At 33.1% G+C, this 24012-nt stretch overlaps 1 protein-coding gene across 1 annotated transcript in view; it reads left to right on the top strand.

Annotated features, from left to right (window-relative positions):
- The window catches only part of LOC119688241 (protein dachsous), a 154234-nt gene extending 132498 nt beyond the window's left edge, over nucleotides 1-21736 (top strand). Inside the window, exons 9-17 of the mRNA XM_038102921.1 lie at nucleotides 3055-3502; nucleotides 3641-4351; nucleotides 7427-7571; nucleotides 7743-7927; nucleotides 8082-8454; nucleotides 16187-17568; nucleotides 18213-20999; nucleotides 21087-21407; nucleotides 21483-21736. Of these exons, the coding sequence (XP_037958849.1) occupies nucleotides 3055-3502; nucleotides 3641-4351; nucleotides 7427-7571; nucleotides 7743-7927; nucleotides 8082-8454; nucleotides 16187-17568; nucleotides 18213-20999; nucleotides 21087-21407; nucleotides 21483-21736 (6606 nt within the window). The remainder of the gene's footprint in view (nucleotides 1-3054; nucleotides 3503-3640; nucleotides 4352-7426; nucleotides 7572-7742; nucleotides 7928-8081; nucleotides 8455-16186; nucleotides 17569-18212; nucleotides 21000-21086; nucleotides 21408-21482) is intronic.
- The last annotated feature ends 2276 nt before the right edge of the window (nucleotides 21737-24012 follow it).

The raw sequence follows: 24012 nt of genomic DNA, 5'->3' as shown, positions 1-24012 counted from the left end.
GAAATTATAGTCGGCCATATGCACCGTTAAGGGCTTACCACAATTTTTAATACGAATAACCGCAATGCAATTAATTTATAAGACGTCCAATAAGAGACTCACTACCAAAGTTAGAAGAATTTAACTTTTGCGAACTACGGACTACGGAATATATCAATTTTTGTGTTTTACGAACAAGACCTTAAAAAGGAGTATCTTGTGCATCAATAGAAAGCCAACAACACTATCTATAAAGCCACACACCTTATATACTCATTTTTTAAATGCCACTGGAAATATACTTAGTATATATACAAATTTATAGTTTTAAAAACATGTAATATACAATGAATTAAATTATAACAATTTTTGCATAATATATATGCATATATTTCACGTATCACTATATATCTGAGTATTTTTTCTTCAGACTTAACATAATATTGGTAGACTTTCAGTGATCTCTAAAAAAGCATTGTAATTACTTATTTCAATTCCAGGTCGTTGTAGATATTCTGGTATATACTAGGGGTATATTTTTTAGAAAATTATATTTTGTGCTTCAATATAGTTCCCTTTTAACTCGACACACCGAGTCCAACGATCTATCAACATTTGGATACCTTCTATATAACACTCTGTTTTAAGTTCTCTGAAATATCAGTTTCCGATTCCACTTCATCATTTGATGCAAGAGTCTTTTCCTGGAGCCATCTTTTCAAGTTAGGAAAGTTAGTAATAGTCACTGAGAGCCAACTCTGGAGATTACGGTGGGTGAGAAAGCAATTCGTACCGTATTTCATTTAATTTTATCATGACTTTCATTAACATGTGAACGGGTGTGTTATCTTGTAAAAACAAAAAAATTTTTCTTCGTTTTTTTAATTTCCTCATTCAATCAATCCAATAATATGCAATAATAGTCTGCTGTTATTTTTTCTTTGTTTCAAAAAGTCTATGATAACTATTCTATGTGAACCCCGAAATACCGAAGCTAAATTATTACCAGCGGATTGTTGAGTTTGTGGACGTTTAGGAGCATTATCCTCGGTGAATGGGCTCTATCCATTCTCTGGCATCTTGTTTTCGCTCAGGTGTGAAATAATGGATTCATGTTTTACCAATTGTCACTACGCAACTCTACTCGCTTACTGTCAGCTAGATTATGCATAAATATTTCAAAACGTAGTCGTTTGTAGGTATTTGTAAGCAAATACGGCACCGAGTTCTTGCCTAAAGCTTTTTCATACCCAAATATTTATGTAAAATATTCGATACACGTTCATATGATATGTTTGTCATCTCTGCTATTTCACGCAATTTAATTTTTGGATCATACAACACAATATCAGGGATGTTCTCAATGTGTATCAGTTGTGACTTTTTTAAGACGACCCGGAAGCTCTTCATCAAAAGCACTTTTAATTTCAACTTTCTAATTTTTTATCGTTGTTAAAGATGGTGGTAGATTGCCGTATACAGAATCCATTTCCAATTTGATTGCATTATTGTTCATTTCCTCGAGGAAATAGAGAAATTTTTTTACTGAACGATATTCAATTTTTTCTATTTTATAAGAAACCACCAAGGTGCACTATTTCAATTATTACAAAAAGCTAAACCTAACCAAACATCTGATAAAGTCGAAACTTTTACAGTTTGTCGTTTAAAATTTGCCAGATATACAAAATAAAATTGATTTTGTGCTGGCGTTACCACTTGTTGTGAAGTCAAGTAATCATCAATCCACCTACTACAGTATATCTTCGTTCCCTTTACCTTCAAGGCGTTACAGTGCATATTTCGTATCATAAAACATCTGTAATTCGAATAGATTTTCGACATGCTTAAGTGCTATAACCTGTAGTTTTGGAAAACAGGAAGATGTAGAGAGAAATTGTATACCATTATTTTGACAGTTCTTTATTAGTAATTCCTACTGTCTATTTTTTATATTTTTTATATTTTGGATAAGGAGTTTACAACAAATTAAGTTCGAATTTTTTAAGTTTTAAAACTTTTAATTGACATATTCAATAATAATTTTTTTTAGACAAGATAAATATGTCGCGGATAATCCATATCCATATGTATAGCATGTTGTCACATCTCAAGAGCACTTTCCACAGCATCGAAATAATGGCACTGCCAAAAATCATTGGCGGCACTACGAATTGCAATGGAGCTCTGCAGCTTTGCATGTTAAATTTGTTTACTTATGTGAAGATAAAGTTATATATAGGTACTAAGTAAAGGCACCATGCATTTAATGCATTCATATTCATAAATATCACAAATTTATATCTTCATGGCTCTCGAGCTGCTAAGTTGGTAGGAATGCATAATTTCTTTTTAATGTTGCTGCCACTTTTGGTCCGGTATTTGTGGTTGGTTGCTGCTTCTGTTCCAATTGCTGTTTTCCTCAGCTTGCCTGATTATTCTTGGTAGTGCTTTATTTTTGGCAATTTTATGCGTTTCTCATTTCTGGAGATTATGAATTTCGTTAGGGATTTATTATTGTATTTGCTTGAACAATCATAAGTAGCATAAGAAAATACCAACAACTAAAATATTAAAAATAAAAGGCGTAAAATTTGCCAGAAACCTCATATGCGTTTTGAATACGTTTGGGTACGTTGATCTGCTGCCTTAATCTTCATGAATGAATTATTGCTTTAAGATTGGATTTTCAACACTGTTGTTGAGATTAAAAAGCGGTTACGCATCCGATGAGTTTTCGGCCCGAAATGTGAGTAAGTCATCAGACGGTGAAATTCTTTACACATGAGATTGAGGTTTTTATCAAATTGCCTATCACGGGGTGGTGCATAATTTGTTTGTGTACGGAAAAATTATTCATGAATTTATTTTATTTAAAAGTCTTAAATTACCACCAAAAATAAATAAAACAATAAATTATAAATGAAATTATGACAAATTTTATTTATGTTTCTTTTGTATGAAGCGACACTGCTTTAAAAGTAACTTTTACTTTTGCATATTTTTATATTATATTTGCACTGGAAAAGGAATAATTTCTTTTTTGTTTCTCTCTTTTTTTTTGTATAATTTCAGGTGCGTGAAGATGTAAATGTAGGTCATATTGTTGGCTCGATAGGACCGAACGAACGCATAGAACAAGCAAATGTCATCACTAATGATGAAAATCTGCATATAACCTATACACTGACATCGCTAACAAAAGACAGTATTGAAGGTGCATTCGATATTGATCGTCATACTGGTTCATTAGTGGTCGCAAGAAAGTTGGATCGCGAACTGCAAGCCGAATATCGTTTGGAGGTACGTGCACTGGACACCAGCGCCAGTAATAATCCACAAAGTAGTGCAATAACAGTAAAAGTTGAAATTGCTGATGTAAATGACAATGCGCCCAAATGGGCTATCGATCCGATTATTATAAATGTCAGCGAAGACACCGAACCGGGTACAATAATTTATAATTTTACAGCCACCGACGCGGACACCGGTACAAACGGTGAATTGCAGTACAAGCTGTTACGTTACACACCCATAAGTGCGGCTGCCGGTGATACTTCATCAACAACATCATCAACATCAACATCAGCAGCAGCAGCAGCAGCAACACTAACATCAACATCAACAGCAACAACATCAGTCACTGAAAAGCATGCAAAAGCGACACTACTTTTTGCTGTGGACGCACTTACTGGCACATTAACATTGCTCGCACCTTTGGATTATGAAACAATCAATGAGTATATGCTCATCGTGCAGGCACTCGATCAATCTTCCAACATTACTGAACGTTTATTGACCACAGTGACGGCGGTGCTGAAAGTTGTCGATACGAACGACAATGAGCCGCAATTTGTATCACCAACAGCAGCACAAAATAGCAATGCAGCTACAGCTTCGATGCCATCGGCTACTGTTTATTTAAGTGATGCTGTGCGAATTGGTGAAACTATTACACACATTGTTGCCATTGACAAGGACTCCGGCGATAATGGCCGCATCGAGTACGCAATTGTTAGCGGTAATGAGAATGGACGCTTTCGCATAAACAGCTTAACTGGTTACATTGAGTTGGCCAAATCATTGCCACCTATTGCGCATAGTGCAAATGGTGTGGCAACTACGGCTGATCCAACACATGCTCATACGCATTTTAATCAAAATGTTTATAATTTGGTTATCAGCGCTAGCGATAACGGCAGTCCAGCACCCAGACAATCGCTACTAAACCTACAATTATTAGTGCAAGGGACTACAAGTAATCCGCCGCGTTTTTTGCAAGTCACCTACTATGCGAACATTTCTGAGAATGCACAATCCGGCAGTTTTGTTACGCAAGTTGTTGCAAAATCCTTCAACAGTGGTGACAATGGTAAGTAATTATAAAAAAATAATAGAAATTATTATTACATCTCACCTAATTTTATTTTCGTGTGCTAATCTCCAGTCACCGGTTGAAATCAATACATTAGAGCTCTGATACCATCATGCATCCATAACCAGTTATATAGCTATGAGACCATATAAATATATCGCCTTGCAGCCACATATATATATATACATATTTATATATATAAATATATATCAATATAATATATTGATAAGTCTAATATAAATAACACTCAGAGAAAGATTAAAAGAAGAAATAGTCAGATTTGTATTATCAATGTGTCAAAGTGACTAGTAGTATCATTATCTTTTTGCTCAAGAGAGAACTTTAGAACTTAAGTGAATTGTTATAACTAAAAATGGTTTAAGATAGTGTAAAAAACTCATACAATAGAAATTTAATAATATTATTAAGATATATTACATACTAAATAAAAAATATAGCATATGGAGCACAGTACCCGTAGCTTGAAATGCTGTTTCTGGTCTAAAGCAAGAGTATTGCATACAGCTTATCTTATGTTATATTAGAAATTTTAATCTTTTAAAGACAGTTGCACAAAAATATCGTCTCATGCTTAATGCTTAAGCAACCTTAGCGCTATATTACTATGAAAAGTCATCTCTCTATAAATTATGGATCCAGTAACAACAGTTACTTTCTGTAGTAGTATTGCATCTATTAAAACTGAACTATTATTGTTATTATGTTGAGCCTTTTCCAAGTTAATGCATCTGGGCACTTTTACTCTATGATGGCTGGAGAGTTTCTGCAGAGTCCCAACCAACTCACTGACTAATTTGAGTATTCCTCATAATCTTCGTGATTATTCAATGATTGATCTAAGATCTGCGTACCGCCCCGTGCGGTTAGTGATTACTCTGAGATTAAAGAGTGCTAAGTAGGACATTCTGTCGGTTTTCGCATATAGTTTCAGAGGTATGTCTCTTATGTATTTTTTGACCGGATCTATTCTAAGATCTCTTAGCATGTCATTCGTGCGGATGAATTATAGCAGATAGTAAAATTTTCAGATAGTAGGAGTAAACTATACTTTTGTATTCTATCTTATATAACGAGACATACATTCTTTTTTTTAACAAGGTAATGTTGTAAAACTGAGGTTTTACCATATATTAAATAGTTCAATTAACATAAGTCAATGTACTGGGTAATATAAATATATAACATTAAATGATATTTTGATTTGATATTAAATTCAGAAGTTTTAAATAATTTATATTAGGACATATCTGCCGTGTGTAGTGCTATGGTTTTTAGAGAATTTTTAGAGAATTTTGAAAAGACTTCGAAAGAAGAATGTGGTACGCCTTGAACTTATCTCTGATTTTTTAATTTTAAAAACGTAAACTATAAAAAGTCATAATGAATAAATAATTGTTAGTAATAATTGAAGAATTTCAACCATGTTTTTTTATTAAGCAACTACAAAAATTAAAACCTAAAAAAGTTACAAAAATTCAAATAATACTTCAAAAGAATAAATATAAAGACATATTCGACGATTTTGTGCAAGTTTTTTTATGAAAATGAATAATATTTAATGAGCTTATGTTTATGATTTTTAATACTTAATACAATAATTGATGTCCTTATTTCGGCGTATATTGTCATAAGTGTTTCAACGTAATTGTTTTAAAATTCCTGCTAACAGCTTAAGAGTTCCTGATTAATTCGATCTTTTCCTTTTCATGTCAGTTCTTCTGTTCACATTAGTTTATATATATGTACCTATATGGATAAAAGTATCTTCGCTGTCATATTCGATTATAGTTGGATACATTTTGAGCTTATTAAAAAAATAATATTTGTTTGTCACGACTCACTTTTTTGTCTTCTATTATAAAGACCTACAGTCAAAAGAAAAAAATTTAAGCTTTCTTATTTTTCCGTCTGACATCCTGAATATTAATTTTTACAGATACCGATTCATTTTTAAATCCTTTTTTACGGAGTTTTCATTTCGCACATTTTTTTATTTAATATTAATTTTTTTTTTCATTGTTATAATATAATTACTGGAAGCAAAGAATTTTTTAGAGTTAGGAAAAATAATTCGCAGTTAAAGACTTTATCCACGAAAAAGTTGGTTCATGAGAAAAATTTACAAAGCAACGCAAAGTGTTGTGAAAGATTCTGATAAAAAATTGACAAAATATCTCTTACATTTAAGGTCAAAAGATATTAGGATACTAATTGACATCATCAAAGTGGGCAAAACATGTGGATATCATTTAGCAATTATGTATGTTATACAGATGTGACATGTCAGTCTAGTGCTAAGTATGTAGCCAATATAGGATCCTTCCTTACAATTTGTAAAAACATTGTTAGATTATAATGACCTGAAAATGATACTTTCTCTTTACTATTTCTTGTTGGATTTATTGAGATATTTCAGAAATTCAAAGAAATTTTCTATTTTCCCATTTTGTTTTCCTCTTTAAATATTTTCTAAGCTAGTTCTTCCCGTTTCAGGATTGGTTTGCTGACTGAGTGTCCAGGTGTATATTTTGACCTTTAATTAACTTTCACTTAAATTATAATGTTTTCAAATTTTTTTCAACAATCTTTTACAATTTTTGTATCAGAACCATTAGCCCCTTACTGTAGAACACTTAAGATAACACATAAGATACCAATACGAGTATGTACATATATATGTCGATGCTTGTCGTTTGAAGTATATTAATTTTTTCTATTATTTTAAAATTGTTTTCATAAATAGAAATATATCCTTATCTTTCTCTCACTCCCATTCTTATTTCTTTTTTATTTTGTTATAAAAAGAAAAGGTGTAATAATCTATATAACGTTGGTTCCCATTATGATAATTTGTCATATTACATAAATACTTCTTTACACTTCTGTTTCCTTTCAGCATAGATAAATGGTACTTTAAGAAACAAACTCATTCTCTCTTATATATTTGTTTCATCCGTTATGTATAGTATATATTAACTTCTTACATACCAATTATGTTAATTATCAAAGTGATGTATTAATCTTCTTTTCATCTTTTCTATCTCTTAATAGCAAATCTCACATATGAGATACCAACAGGTGTCGCCGAGAATCACTTTCAAGTTGACGCACAACGTGGAATTGTCACCACACGCGGGCAATTTGATCGCGAAACAAAAGCCCGCTATACGATACCGATTTACGTATACGATAGCAATCGAGCTGCTGTTGCAGCAATGGGACGGAAGCAACGCTCATCGCTAGATAATGATGCAGTCTCTGGCTCAACATCCACATCCACATCAACATCAACATCAACAGCAGCAACTACAGCAACTGCTGGATCAGATTCAATTACCGCATCTGCAACAACAGCAGCAGTAAATGGACAATTTGACATTGCAACGATTATCATTACGATCAATGACGTTAATGATCATGCGCCCGAATTTCGCCCCGGTTCATGTTATTCACTTTCGGTACCAGAAAATAGTGATTTGGCTGTTATACACACTGTTATTGCCACAGATCCTGATGAAGGTGCAAATGGTGAAATTATTTACAGCATATCAGGTAAAAATTTCTACAAAACTATTTATTTCTTTCGACAAAAAAAAATTCCAACAATAAATTTATAGCAAATAATTTTAATTTTACTTTTCATTAATAAAATAAATTATAGTAATTAAAATGTAAAAAAAAAATTATATGCAATTATTTGTTTTAGGTGGTAACCTCGGCAACAAATTCAGCATTGATATGCACTCTGGTAAATTGACTGCGCGCTCATTAGATCGTGAACAGCATTCACGTTACTTGCTGCAGATTCAAGCGCAAGATCGTGGCTCACCAATCAGCTATCAGGGACATTGTAATATCACGATAATTGTCGAGGATCAAAATGACAATGATCCGCGTTTCGAGCAAACAAAGTATGTGGTTAACATAGCCGAGGATATGCCGGTTGGTGCCAGCGTTTTGCGCATCAAAGCAACTGACGCGGATCTTGGCATTAATGCGCGTTTAGTCTATTCTCTGGCTAATGAGACACAGTGGCTGTTCGCTATTGACAATAAGAGCGGTCTCATCACGACAGTTGGGTGAGTGGACACTTTTTTCACATATCAATTTTATTAAAGAAAAAAATTTATATTTTTTTTAAATAATTATAATTAAATAAACATTTAAGTTTTATTTTAATTGAATCTATCTTATTTGAAAGTTCAAGGAGAAAGTTGCATATATGAGTGTTTTTATATTATATTATATGATAATCAATCATATCACGTGAATTTAATATACTACATTTATAATATATAATTTTGAATACCTTGATAGTGTCTATTGCGTTCGTTCTTAAACAAAAAAAGATTTTTAAATTTTATTTAAATGAAAAGATATAAACCAGATAACTGGGTTCATTTTTAAAACGACCCACTGTAACTTACAGATCTTTTGTAGTCTAATTGTCCCTAGCCAATCAGAAGATATTCTTCTTCAGACTTAATGAATGAAGACCAGAATGTTCGTCATTAAAGAGTTTTTGGTATTAGATCGAGACAGAAATTCACTAAAGATATTCTTCTTCAGAATTCATGAATGAAAGCCAGAACGTTCGTAATTAAAGAGTTTTTGATATTAGATGGGGACAGAAGTTCGCTAAAGATATTCTTCTTCAGAATTCATGAATGAAGACCAGACTGTTCGTCATTAAAGAGTTTTTGGTATTAGATCGAGACAGAAGTTCACTAAAGATATTCTTCTTCAGAATTCATGAATGAAGACCAGAACGTTCGTCATTAAAAAGTTTTTGATATTAGATGGGGACAAAAGTTCACTAAAAATATTCTTCTTCAGAATTCATGAATGAAGACCAGAACGTTCGTCATTAAAGAGTTTTTGATATTATCGATAACTGTCCAATTCCTTCTTTTGACTCAGGCCAAAGTTGAGCAATCACCGAAATTCCCTGTCATTCAGTGAAGATTTTAGTGGTTTTTTTTGTTCCGCCTTATCGCCCCAGCTTCTGCACACCCATTTATGAAGTGTTTCGATTACTGTAAGACCTTTAACTGCTTTGGCCAAATCAATTTCAAATGTAAACATGTTCTTTCTTGATTTATTTTGTCATATATTTTCTTAAGAAGAAATTTCTGACAAAACATACGTATGTCAGTTTTAGAAAGTGATTAAAGAAGCACCAATCTAAAAGAGTTCAAGTGATAGCTTTATTTCTTAATTAGGTTATCTAAGATACAGTTGCCCTCTATAAACAGATAACGAAATTATTGAGATATGGAGATTGATTGAGACATTCTCAATTTTGTATTAGAGAAACAAATGATGGGTATTCACCATTTCGAGGCCATTGAACTGCCAACAACAAACTACTTGAAATGCATTTGTTGTTGTTGTTGTATTGTTGTATTGTGATGTTCCTCTATTACTTAGATAGCGAGCTTTTATTAGAGACCGTAAATGATAATACTATTATGTACCAAAACTGTTTGGGAAAATTCTCTTTCGAAAGCTGTTTAAAGATTGGCTAGTTTGAGAGTCTTAAAAATTAAAAACGTCGCCCAACAATATTATACTATTTTGAACATTAAGATATAAAATTTAGTTATATCTAGTATTTGAATGCAATGATATTCCGAATTGTAACTATTATTATGCATAGGCAATTTACAGCTCTGGCAGGTAGTTTTTTACAATAAGTAGAGAAAGTTGGTGAAGGTTTTAGTATAGTAGCACATGAGAGCAAGACGCAATTGTCCAAAGCACAGTATATAAATAATGCAAAGGTAGATGATAAAACCCAATAAGTTGAGATAATGAACATTTATATTTAAATATCGAATTAACCTTTATTTGCCAAGTTAATATGTCTATATGTCTAGACTGTTATAAATTTATATTGAGTGTTACACACTTCGCTCGAGATTCACCAATCGAAAATGAAAATTGCACTAAAAGTGAGTCTAGGAGTGACATAAAAATATTTGTTAATTTATGTACTTCATAAAAAGATATCATTTTCTATAGGGCATTAAATTCCATTAAATCTATTAAATTTTCTAAAACTAAACAAAAAGACTTTGCGAAATCTATATGATCACTTTATGTAGTCTAGGTGTAGTCACAACTACCTCACCACTAAACATTACTATATTCAATATTACCCCCATAAGAGCTAATGGTACTCACTTTTTCAATCCATTAATTGCAGTGCAGCATTGAAAGCAGCATTGAAAGCAGCATTGAAAGCAGCATTGAAAGCAGCATTGATGCTGCAATCATTTAATCTGGAAATCTTTATAATTGTATTTAAATGTGCTTACGTGCCTTTACTTGAAAATAAATTTCTCGTAATTTTATAAATGCCCATAAAATATACAAATCAATGATTATATCTTTAATAATATATTTTTATATAATATATATATTCATGCCTATATATATATATATATATATATATTATTTGCAATCTGTGTAGTTGATTCTAAACGTTTCACATTTTTTTAATACTCAGCCTACGCATATTTGGTTACAAACTTTAGATTGGATATAATTATGCATGGTATGGGATATCATAGTACCAGAACGAAAAGATAAAAGAAAAAAAAAACTGAAAATTATAAAGAAAAGAAAAAAATAAACTTAAAACTTAAAACAAAGGCAAACAACAAAAACTTAAATAAAAAATGCAAAAAAGCGAAAACTGAACAAAAACTCCAAGAAATACCTGTTAAAATTAAATCAACACAATATTGAGAAACTTGCCTCACAGCCAATTCAATACTAAAAATAGCCACGCCAAGTCAAGTGATGCAGAGGCTAGCCAGGCCAAGCTGCGGATACATCTCTACTAGAGTCTGGATAGTCATTGAAGATGGCTTATTTGAAACGTTAAAATTCCTCATAAAAGTTCGCTTACTAAGCAGCGAAGTAAATTCTTTTACGCGAATATGGTTAGACCCCCTCTGGTGCAAATTTATGCTTATTGACAATCAATGATAACAACAATTGTAAAGTCAAACAAAAACCAACAAACTAAGAAGAAAAAGCAGAAAAAATAAACAGCTTTACAGAAACTTATATTGAAAACAAAAACAAAAACAAATACAAATACAAAAACAAAAAAATCTTTATTAAAACAAAAGAAGAAAAATTAAGTTGAAAACCGACCACAAACAACCACACACAATAAGGCATAAATTAAGTTGACACAAGATACGACCAATTGCACCAATACGTGATAACGCAGATACATTCACTGGTTGGTACGCACCTCACCGTCTGCACAGGTACATATATCGGCATAGTTTTCTGAAACGAGAACAATTCTTAAAACTAAATTTTCCGGTATTTAGCGATAAAATGCTAACTTCTAGAAAAGTAGGCCTGCATTTAATTAAAAAGAATAAGAATGTTCTTACTTTTCATTAGATGTTACCCAATACAGTTCAGTTGTCGCCCATGAGTTGTAGTTTCATCTCCTGGTAACTGAATGTTAAATATTTTTGAATGGAGTTATGACGAACACAATTATTTTACTTTATTATTATAATTTTTTTTTTCATCTTCAAGGAAAATATTGAATGCATTAAACTCTCCTTCCAATGGGTAGCTGAAACTGAGTGATTTCAAGGATGATTTTTCAACATAACATCCAGATATATGAAAGCAAAATTCTATGTAGTAGTCACAAAAATTAATTATCTAAAAAGATCCAAAATTAATAGTATCGCAAAAGACGAAACCATATTTGTAGGACTACACAACAACATAAAACTTTATAAAAACGACTAATAGAGAGAGTACATTCCATTATTAATATCACATCCTTTCACGATAAATTGAAAATGTGAAAAAATATAAAATCATCAAAGCGAAGCTCTTCGAAAACTCTGCTGAATCACAGCCCTCAGTTGAAGAAATGCAACGTTAAGTGAAAGTTAATACTCTTCCTGCGTAACTTTTGGTTTCAACCCCAATCATCATGATATTCCATTAAGAAGCCCAACCTTTGCTATTCTTTGTATCACACTCCCCGATTCAAGAAATGCAACATGAACTGAAAATCTCTTCCTGCGTAAAGTCTCTTCCTTTTGGTGTCAATCACAATCATTCTGACATTCTCTTTCGGAGCCAAAATCGGGCCCAGAACAACTACAGTAGCGAACACCATTATCTTATTGAACCAGATTTCAACTCTGGTAGGGTGTCATATGTGAAAATTTTCGCCTTGCTAATGGATTCTAATCGCCTTTTACGATAAGCATGACTTACCTGAGGAATATTCTAATCTCTATAACAAAGGAGGTTCTCTCCAAATAACAACAAAGAAAAGCATATACCGAAGATGGAGTGCGCAAGCATAGATAATAAACGTTTAGATCTATTTCCCTCTACGGTGAAGAGAACGGGCTTAGACCAACTGATTGAGTGCCTTAGTTTTATTCTGTAAGATAGGTTTTGTGTTTGAAATATATAGGTAAATGTATGTGGGAAATTTCTTGTCGTTAATTTTGGACTCCTATGTAATCAAACGAATTTTAATTCGTTTGATTGGTGTTTGTTTAAATGGAGACGGCAAATCATCTTATCATATGCGAAAGTCAAGAGTTTTTACCTCTGTGATGAAGAAGATTCTTATCAGATCAGAAGACTCACCTTGACAAATTGGATATAATTTGTGCTAGTCAGCTGTTTCGATTAAAATGGAACTAATGAAACACATGATAGTTAGAGTAAAAGAAAAACCAACTATACCTCTCATGGGAGGGCCTATCATTGGCTAGTATAAGATTTGAAATCTTTTGTAAACTCTTTTTTTAAACTGACCTGACAGAGCTACCATTCTTTAAAGTAAGGGGCATAAAGTAAGGCAGTAAGTTTATATATTTATCAGGTGGTTTCCATTATATTTGAATGGAAAAATCGTGCCTTCTAGAATGTACACTGCTCGAGTACTAGACATTTGGGACTTTTACGTTTATGGAGATTCTTCAGCTCTGCCATATGACAGTGTCACATCCGTGATACCACATTATTTGTGCTTAGGTGAGCTTTAGTGAACAAGGCTACAACTCCAAACCTGATCTATGTGACTGACAAAAATTATTATGCTATGCAAGGGCTTAGTTATTATGCTTTGTCAAGCGCTACCATTTTTGGTTAAATTGTATAGAAAGAATTGCTTTATTTTATGAATTATTTCTTTTTTTTTTTATTGTAATAAAGAAAGTTAACCATCATTAAGATATACGAAGAGTATTCGTTTAATGTTTACGAGATGGGGACTTAGTTGTGTTTTTGTGGTTTTAGTTGGAAGATTATTTTTATTTTATTACAATTATTATTAAAATAATATATATAAAATGGGACTTTTTTTCATAGAAAATTTAATTTAAAGTTTTACTCTGATTTTGCACCCAATATTTTGGAATTTTTGCATTAAAACTATTCACTATAACCATTCTCTCTTCTTCCAAACACCAACACCAATTTATTTTGATCATCCAGTTCAACACGCATTTGTCCATCTTTCAAGAAATCACTATGCGTTTATATCCTTCCATAGTCTTGCTTTTTTTTTTGTTTTTTTTTTTGTGTTTAAATTATTTATAATAATAGCATTTGAGAATATCGGAACATTGGTGGTGTAGAAAAAATTTTGTTAAGCACACCAATCAAACTATTCTCAGCTGCCCTAGGAAGAATTGGTAGTAGTACCCGTAGTAATGTCAGTGTTGCCATTTAAACAATCGCGATCCGCTGTCATGTACCAATTTTTAACTTTTTTATATGCTTTTTGTCCATTCTTCTTCTCAGTGATTGTGTCGGCAATAATCAAACTGAAGACCTCAAACTTAAGCAAAAAATCAACAAAAAACCAAAATCTCAAAAACAAACTAAAGAAAATATATTTCAAAAAAAAACAAAAAAAAAATAAAAAAAAAATCAAAACGTAGAAAAAAATGGCACAACAACTGACGAGTAACAAACAATTCGTGATGTTGCTGTTGTCGTCTGTCTAAACCAACAACAAAAACAACAGCAACAAATGCATCAGCAACAGCAACAGCAATAACAACAATAATAATAATCAAAGAAGTAGAAAAAGTAAAAAGTACTTGTAAACTTGAGCAACAAAAATGTTATCCATTTAATTTTCATTGCTGATGATGATGATGCAGCTGATGCTGCTGCTGCTGATGCTGCTGCTGCAATTGCTCTTGCTGCTGTCGTTGTTACTGCTGCTGTGTTAATGCAATGTATAATAATGAAGATAATGTTAATGATAATTATATGATCATGATGATCATCTCATGCAAATGCAACAAGATCAACTGCCAACTGATTTAATGTTAGCTCGATTGCATTTTCTGTTGTTTTGCTAATGCAAACTAAACAATTCCAGCTCGAATCTCAGGACTCGACTTGTGTGAAGCTTCGCTCAAAACAGCTGCTGACCCTTTGTTGGCACTAGAACAGATACAGATACTGTTACTGACGGCTCTTCTGTTTGTTGACTGATTTAATTCATAAAATTACAGTGAACTTGTAATTTTCGGAAGTGGCTTACAGAGCAACATTTCCAACAAACAACAAGCCAATCAGTGCTCAAGAACCCAAACTCAAGATTTCAATAAGTTAAGTTTAAAAAAAGAAAAAAAAAACAAAAGAACAAAAAAAATAATAAATTTAAAAGTGGTTAATGATAAATAGCCAAAGGGTATATTAAAGTCTATCACATCACATAGTCTAATTTTAGTAATTTAATTAAATTGATTTTTTTTTTTTTTTAAATAAAATTAAAAACAAATTTAGTCTTTAAGTCTAAAAAAAATTAGTTAAAAAAATATTATAGTTACGAAGAGTCACTTTATCTGTGACTCTTCAGATAATAAAAAAGATATAGCAGAAGGAAGAGCAGAAGAAACGAAAACAATAGTTAGCGAGAGACAACAGATGGCAGTAATGTGCCGACAGGAGTAATTGAAGAAAGGGAAACAAGGTTACATAAAGAGAAACAGCGATATTGAAAAAAAGATAGTAGATAATGAAAAAGTCAAAGTAGTATATGGAAAGATAGATGATAGAGAGAAGTAGATAAAACTATATAAAACCGAAACAGTGAATGAAAAACAATAAAAAAAAAGAAACAATTAAAATATATATAAAAAGATATATAGTAGGAATTAAAAAATTAAGCTAGTCTAGTAAAAAATTGGATAAAAGCGATGAAGGTAAGACTTAGAAAAAATTGATTACTAGTACGCTTGATTAGTCAATCTGGATTCAGTCTAATTTTACTCTCGATCTGTCAAATTTTATTCCCCAAACGAACGTATTTAAAGTAATCTAATACTTTAGTAGTTGCGTTTGTAGGCATATATAAATATCATAAATACATATATCAAATCAAATCACACTTAAATTATTAAGTCATATAAAACAGCTGGTAATTTTAGGGAAATCTTGCTACTCTGGAAAAATGTCTAGAGTATTATAAATTTAACTCGAGTGTTTAATAATTCGCTCGAGTAAATCTCGAGATGGAAAATGAATCGCACCCAATTAAATCCTTTTTATACAAAAATAATATTTTAGGATTTAGTACTCATATAGACTTTTGTTATTAGTTCAGCGGCTCTTCTATTTTCTTCTTCAACTGATATTTTGGTACAATGAAGCTTCTATTTTTAGAAGCTATTTTATTTCTTATTAAAAATTTATTTTTACTTAATTTGTGATTACAATGCACTTTAATAAATTTATTTAATTATTAATTTTTTTCCATTTTCATATTCATTTTATTTGCAGTCCACTCGATCGTGAGCGGCAGCACATTTACAATTTTATGGTTGTTGCCACCGATGGCGGCCGTTATGACTCACGTTCAGCACGCGTGCCAGTACAAATCATCATAGACGATGTGAACGATAACAAGCCGATATTCGAAAGTTATCCTTTTCGCGCACAAGTACCAGCTTTAATACAACCCGGTCAAACACTCTTGCAGGTCAGCGCGAGTGATATCGATCTTGGCATGAATGGAGAAGTGTTGTACTCGTTGGGCGACACAGATGATATAGCGATGCGTAACAAATTTCGTATTAATCCAAATACAGGCGTTGTAAGCGCCACACAAAGTCTAGCCAGGGAGTCGGGTCGTCTGTTGCACCTTGCCGTACACGCACACGACAAGGGAAATCCGGCACAAAGTTCAATCGGCTTGATAGAGCTACGAATTGGTGAAATGCCGGCGGGCGCACCAATCTTAAGTTTCCAGAATGATACATATCGCGTGAAGTTGCGTGAAAATATCAAAACTGGCACGCATGTACTGCAGGTGAATGCAATACGGAACGATGGACGACGACAGAAGCTGATCTATGCATTTGGTGCGGGTAATGAAGATGCCGCTTTAGCAGTTGATGCTGCCACCGGTGAGATCAAAGTAAATAATGCTGCAGAACTCGACTATGAACGTTATGTTGGTGTTGGAATTGATGGAATGTCGTTTGCTGGCGCATATCGTGGTCGCGCCATGAACTACGTTGACACTATTGATGTGAATACAGCAAGTATTGCTGTTGGGCCAATTGCTGGCGTTGTCCAACTTAAAGAATTTGACAACTCAAGTAACTTAACCGCCAACAAGCAACAACGTAGCAATCGTGAATTACAGGACAACGCTGGTAACGCAATGTCGTCGGCATATACTGAAGCACCTGTGCAACCACATGAAATGCGTTTTGTGCTTGTTGCACATACGGAAGGCACACCGCAACTGTATAGCTATGCTGACTTGATCATTGAACTAGAGGATGAGAATGACAATAGTCCACACTTCACGCAACAGCAATATTCGGCGACAGTGTGGGAGGGCAACAACAAGGGTACATTCGTCATACAAGTGAACGCATTTGATGCGGATGCTGGTGCGAACTCGCGCATTTTATACCACATTGTCGACGGTAATCATGACAACGCGTTTGTCATTGAGCCAGCATTCAGCGGCATTGTCAAGACGAATATTGTGCTCGATCGCGAGATCCGTGACACGTATAAACTAAAGGTAATCGCAACGGATGAGGGGGTGCCACAGATGACAGGCACTGCAACGATACGTGTACACATTGTGGACGTAAACGATAATCAACCAACATTTCCACCACACAGTGTGATTAGCGTGAGTGAAGGTAAGTATCCAGGATGGGAACTTGTTTAGACTATTTACTCTTACCTTTTCTGTTTTTTTGTTTTTTTTTGTTTTTGTTTTTTGTTGACTCGTTTCGTTTCGTTACGTTACATTACGTTACGTTATGCCTCTTTTCATTTTAGTTTTATTTATTTACTTTTTGTTTTTTCCTTTAAATTATTTCCTTATTCCAACATTTTTGCTACGCATAAAGTTTGCCATGTTGTTTGTCTGCCGTGTAATGGAATTTTAATTTGATTTGCACTCTCTTGGGGCAAAAGAACTTCACGAGTAGATATATTTGCATAGACCGATGATATGACTACAAATATGTAGCCACACCGTACACCGCACACCGCACTTGGCAAATTGCACATAGACTGCATTGCACTGCAGTGGATTGTACTCCACTGCAGACGTGGAGCGTAGTCAGTTAACTGGTATGCATGGTAAAGTAACCGTTTGAAAAATATTAGAATTAATCTACTCGAATTGCGAAATGAAGCGCGGAATTTTACACATTGACTGACGATATGCTTGATGTATTAAAATTCTCTTCAAACTGATGCTTCCCTCATATTTATTTAAAATATCTTATGACATGCAAAAAATGAACAAATATTTTTCTTCTCATTGTAATTTTAGGTACTGAATTAGGCACTGTCATTACCACAATATCGGCCAACGATGTAGATACTTATCCTGCGCTCACATATCGATTTGGTGCTGATTTAGCGGATAATCAACAATACTTCTCAGCCACCTCCACGTCTGGCAGCTCCGCAAACAATAAGTCCATATTTGCCATTGATCGTTACAGTGGCAAAATTATATTAAAACGTCAGCTGGACTATGAACAGCAACAGGAATATCAATTGGAAATAATTGCTTCGGATGCAGCGCATGAGGCGCGCACTACACTAACAGTACGCGTCGGCGATGAAAACGATAATGCGCCGCAATTCCAGGCACAACAGCCACCAGCATACTTCGCCGCATTGCCTGATCAATATATGCACACTACCATTACAACTGATATAGAGCTTATCACAGTAAATGCCACAGATGCAGACGCCGAGGGTCGTAATTCCCAAATACACTACAGCATTGACCCTGCAGTACCAGGATTCAGTATACACGAAGTTAGTGGTACAGTTTATGTTAATACTAGTCGTTTGGCAAATGTTATTGGTAACAGTGGTCGTGATGATTTATATGTTTTGATTGTGGCACAGGATAGCGGTTTGCCGCCACTAAAAAGCTCCACTGTACTACGAGTGCAAACTAGCGCACATGGCAGTGGACGCGCACAATTCCTACAGACTCAGTATCGTGCACAAATCAATGAAGCTGCCGATTTAGGCACTGCCGTACTTCGATTTAGTCAGGATGTGCTGGATGCAAATTTCAACTTTGGTGTTGGCAATCTTATGTTTAACATTGTTTCCGGTAACGAAGATCATTACTTTGAAGTTTATCAATCAACCGCGATTATACTTGTCAAACAATTGGATCGTGAAAGTAATGATCTCTTTAAGTTGCGACTTGTCATGACCGATCAACACGCTTCACCACAACAGTTGCTGACTCAATCGGCAGACAATTCCACTGCAGCCATCAATGTTTTCATTACTGTGGACGATACAAATGACAATGTCCCCGTCTTTGAACAAAATTCCAAATATGAAGCCGAAATAAGTGAATTAGCACCATTGCGTTATTCCATAGCCAAGCTTGTTGCAGTTGATGCCGACCAAGAGAACACACCCAATTCAGAAGTTGTTTACGAAATCACTTCCGGAAATGATGAGGGCATGTTCACCATTGACTTAGTGTCCGGTGTGCTCTTTGTTAACAATAAGTTAGATTACGATACTGGTGCCATGCACTACGATTTAATAATACGTGCGTGTGACAGTGCACCTTTGCCACTATGCAGTCTTCAAGCATTCCATATATCACTGCGCGATGAGAACGACAATATACCACACTTTCCGGTTAGCGAATATATTGAATTTGTGGGCGAAAATGAACCGGTTGGTACTAGTATTTTTACCGCACGTGCTACAGACCTCGATCGAGGCACTTTCGGCCATCTTAACTATAGCGTGGATCATGAAGCTGTTGGCTTAGATGATGTATCCTGGAAACTGTTTCGAGTTGACGTGCAAACTGGAATAATTACCACAAATGCCGTTTTCGACTATGAGCAACGACGACGCTATGATTTTACTCTACGCAGCATGGACACAGGCGGCAAAATGACAACTGTGAAAGTACGCATACAAATCGAGTCTAAGGATGAATATGCTCCACAATTTACCGAACGTACATATCGCTTCGTCATGCCTTCACCATCTACTGGTTATCTGCCGTTGGGTTATGTAGTTGGACAAGTTATGGCTACTGATCGTGACAAAGGCCCGGACGGTAGAGTAGTATACCAATTAAGTTCACAACATGCATATTTCAAGGTAAATCGCACTACTGGCGCAGTTGTTATTAAGAAGAAATTAGATGACAACTTTGATGATGGGCGAGACATCAGTTTAGTCATAACGGCAAGTTCGGGTAGACAAGGTTCTCTCACTAATATGACAGTAGTAGAAATATCCCTCGATCCTTTAGCAGATCCTGGCACAAATTTAGCTAGCAGTGGTGGTGTAACTGGCGGCGGTATAACTGATTGGGCACTGGGCTTGCTTATAGCATTTTTATTAGTGCTTTGTGCTGCAGCAGGTATTTTTCTTTTTGTACACATGCGGAGCCGTAAGCCTCGGAATGTTAGTAAACCGCATCTTAGCACTGAAACTGTGGGCAATTCAAATAGCTATGTGGATCCAAGCGCTTTTGATACAATACCCATACGTGGTGGGGTTAGTAGTGTTGGTGGCAATGGTAACGGTGGCGGTGTTCCAGCTACAGCAGCTGGTCAATTTGCTCCACCAAAATATGATGAAATACCACCTTATGGCGCACATGCAGCTAGTTCAAATTCCGGTGCTGCCACTACTTCAGAATTGTCAGGTTCAGAACAATCTGGCTCTAGTGGACGAGGTTCTGCAGAGGATGACGGCGAAGACGAAGAAATACGCATGATAAATGAAGGCCCACTACATCATCGTGGTGGTGCAAGTGGGGGTGGCAGCGATGATGGACGCATATCTGATATTTCAGTACAAAATACGCAAGAATATCTAGCACGTCTTGGTATTGTTGACAGAGATGCCAATCCAAATGGTGCAGCTTCAAACTCATCACGTCGTTGTTCAGATAGCATAGGTGGTTCAAATAAAGATTCGCATATGCATCATCCAATGCCAATGGTAGATACGCTGCATATGTTCGACGAGGATGCTGCGGCTGAATCTGATTTAACAAATTTAATATATGCCAAATTAAATGACGTTACTGGTGCGGCTTCAGATCGAGGTAGCAGTGCTGATGAAGCAGCGACAACAGCGGGTAGTATAGGTGCAGCTGTTGATCATGTTATGAGTTTCGGCGATGTACCTGTAGTTGGTAGCGGCAATGTGGGTCCTTCTATGAATGGCTCACTTAGCTCTATTGTTCATAGTGAAGAGGAATTAACGGGCAGTTATAATTGGGACTATTTACTGGATTGGGGTCCACAATATCAACCATTAGCGCATGTGTTTTCAGAAATCGCACGACTGAAAGATGATACGATGTCTGTACATAGCGGTAACAGTGGTGCTTCATCAAGTGTTAAAAGCAAACAATCATTAGCGCATTCAGTTGGTAGTATTAAGCCTCATATACCACCGCCACTGCTCACAAATGTAGCACCACGCTCCATTAATATGCCAGTATTAGCCAGTGGTGGCGTTGGTGTGCGCATGCCACCAACAGCACCACATCATTTATCCAATTCAAACGCATCATCTGTAGTAGTTGGCGGCCCACAATATATGCTGCCACGTTCACCAATTAGTCATGATGCACCGGGAGGTTTTAGCACATCTTCGGCCATGTCACCATCATTTTCACCATCGCTTTCACCATTAGCAACTCGTTCACCTTCAATTTCACCACTCGGTGGTGTGCCAGCGGGTCATCCAATGGTGTCACTACCGCGTCATCCACCACAACCAACACAGCGAGGTAAAAATATGGTCGCCGAACAAGATATACGAGTACGTATGTAAGTTAAGCTATTATATTACATTAAACATAATCTATATATATTTAAAAAAAAAACAATTGTTAAATTTGTATGTATGTAAGCGTTACAAAAAAGTGATTATTAGTATGTAAAACAATACCAATTAAAGCGCATATATATAATATTTTTAAGTAATTATTATGAAGAAATATGAGTGTATACATTAATAATATGTTAATATATATAAGTATATAATGAAGAGAAATTTTAATTTTAAAAAAAATTATGTTTGTGTAAATAAATGCATTCTTACTGCATTTATGACTTAGGCTAGCTACTTTAGAGTTTGGTGAGTATGCAGCAAACTGTCTCGCAGTATGCAGCAAGAACAAACTCACCACTCTCGGCTGTGGTAACGACGACTTTTATATTTACACTTATTGAACTTGCTTCGCTTAATAGTTACAATAAAATAGAAAATATGTTTTTGTACAGTTTTAACAAATTAAATATTAAAATTTAAGCAAACGAAAAATTGCCATTAACTTAAGTATGATTTAAACGACGAAATGAAAAATTTTCTTTCATTTTATTAAGTTCGCTGAAAAATGTAGCTCTTTAAATGCAATCTTCTTATTTAAATTATTTAGTTAGAAACTCAACCAAACCATGTCGATCAATTGCATTTCCATCACGATACTCACCACACAACAGTACATTTCACTAACACACCACACCAGCAAATACAGAAACTGCTCTTTTATTGAAATTTTTTATTATTATTATTTAAACTTTTTTCAATTTTTATTTTTAAAGCTTTTTAAATTTATTTAAAAAGTTAATTTTTTTTTTATATAATTTTTGTATATCTATTATTACATTGCCTTTTTGTATTTTTTTTTATGTTTTTTCAAAGTTTTTTCTTTAGAGCTTCTATATTTTATTATATATTTTTTTAATTTTTTATTTTTTTTTTAGTACTTCTTTTTTTTCAATTTTTTATATTAAAATGTTTTTTAACGATTAAAATTTATTTTTTTTTACATTTATACATTTTTTCATTTATATAGATTTTTTTAATATTTTTAGATTTTATTTTTTTGATGTGTTTCATACTTTTTTTTGTATTTCTTTCAAATATTTTTTTATTTTATTGTAATTTTTTTAATTGTTTTATATTTATATATGTTTTTCATTTATTTCATTTTTGTCTTTTATTTTATTTTTCTTTTTTATAAAATTTTTTTGTTTATATATTTTACTTTTATATGTATTTAATATTTTTCAATATTTTTATTTTATATTTTTATATAGTTTTTATGTATTTTTATAATTTTTTTTTGTAAATTTTTTTATGCATATTTTTTTATGTTAATTTTTATATATTATTTAAATTTTTATTATTTTAATAATGTTTTAATTTTTATAGGTATAAAAATTTTTAATTATACCAAAATATCGACAGTTAGTTAAAAATGTAATATCATTTAATGTGACATTACGTTTAAATTTTTACAATTTGTTTTAATTTTACATTTTTATATTTATATTTATAATTTTATGTTTTGCATATGCTCTTATTATTTTTTTTTTGTCTTTAATTTTGTTTTATTTTTAATTTTTATTTTTGTTTTTTTATATTTTCGTTTTTTTTTTTTTGTTTGATTAATATCTATATATATTGTTTTTAAATTTCCTTGTTATAATTTTGTTTTTTATATTACCTCGAAAAAGACTATTTTTATATCTTTAGAACCTCAACATTTTTGTATATTTTCATAAAAAAATATTTTTTTTTGTTTGTCATAGACATTAAAATGTGTATATATTTTCAATAAAGACTACAAAGCCAATAAAGACTCTTTAAGTATACAATTACACAATTGATTAGTAATAAATATAGAACCGAAAATAAAAACTACACAAAAACAAATATGAAAATATTAAAAAATATAATAAACGATGAAAATGTGAAAAAGCCATAAATTAAGCATTTAATTAAATAAATTATTTTTTATTTAGCAAAAATTAAAATATTCAATTTAAATACCGAAAGTGTACTAAAGATTCAGTAACTAAATTAAATGCATTAATTTCTTATTTTTAATTTTAGATAAAATAATTAATTTCTTGTCATAAATATCTTCCATTAACTTTTTATCAAGTTCTTAAAAAAAAAGAAAAACAAAATATATTAAATAAATAAAAAATAAAAGAGAATTCTTCCATTTTATATAATAAACAAAATTATTTAATATACTAAAAACTTTATTGTACAAATATGAAATTTAAAAAAATTTAATGAAATTAAAATTTTCT

The sequence above is a fragment of the Teleopsis dalmanni genome, chromosome X (assembly GCF_002237135.1).
Source record: "Teleopsis dalmanni isolate 2A chromosome X, ASM223713v2, whole genome shotgun sequence".
Lineage (NCBI taxonomy): Eukaryota > Metazoa > Arthropoda > Insecta > Diptera > Diopsidae > Teleopsis > Teleopsis dalmanni.
Note: the sequence above shows the minus strand (reverse complement) of the source record. Positions and strands in the feature narration are given on the sequence as shown.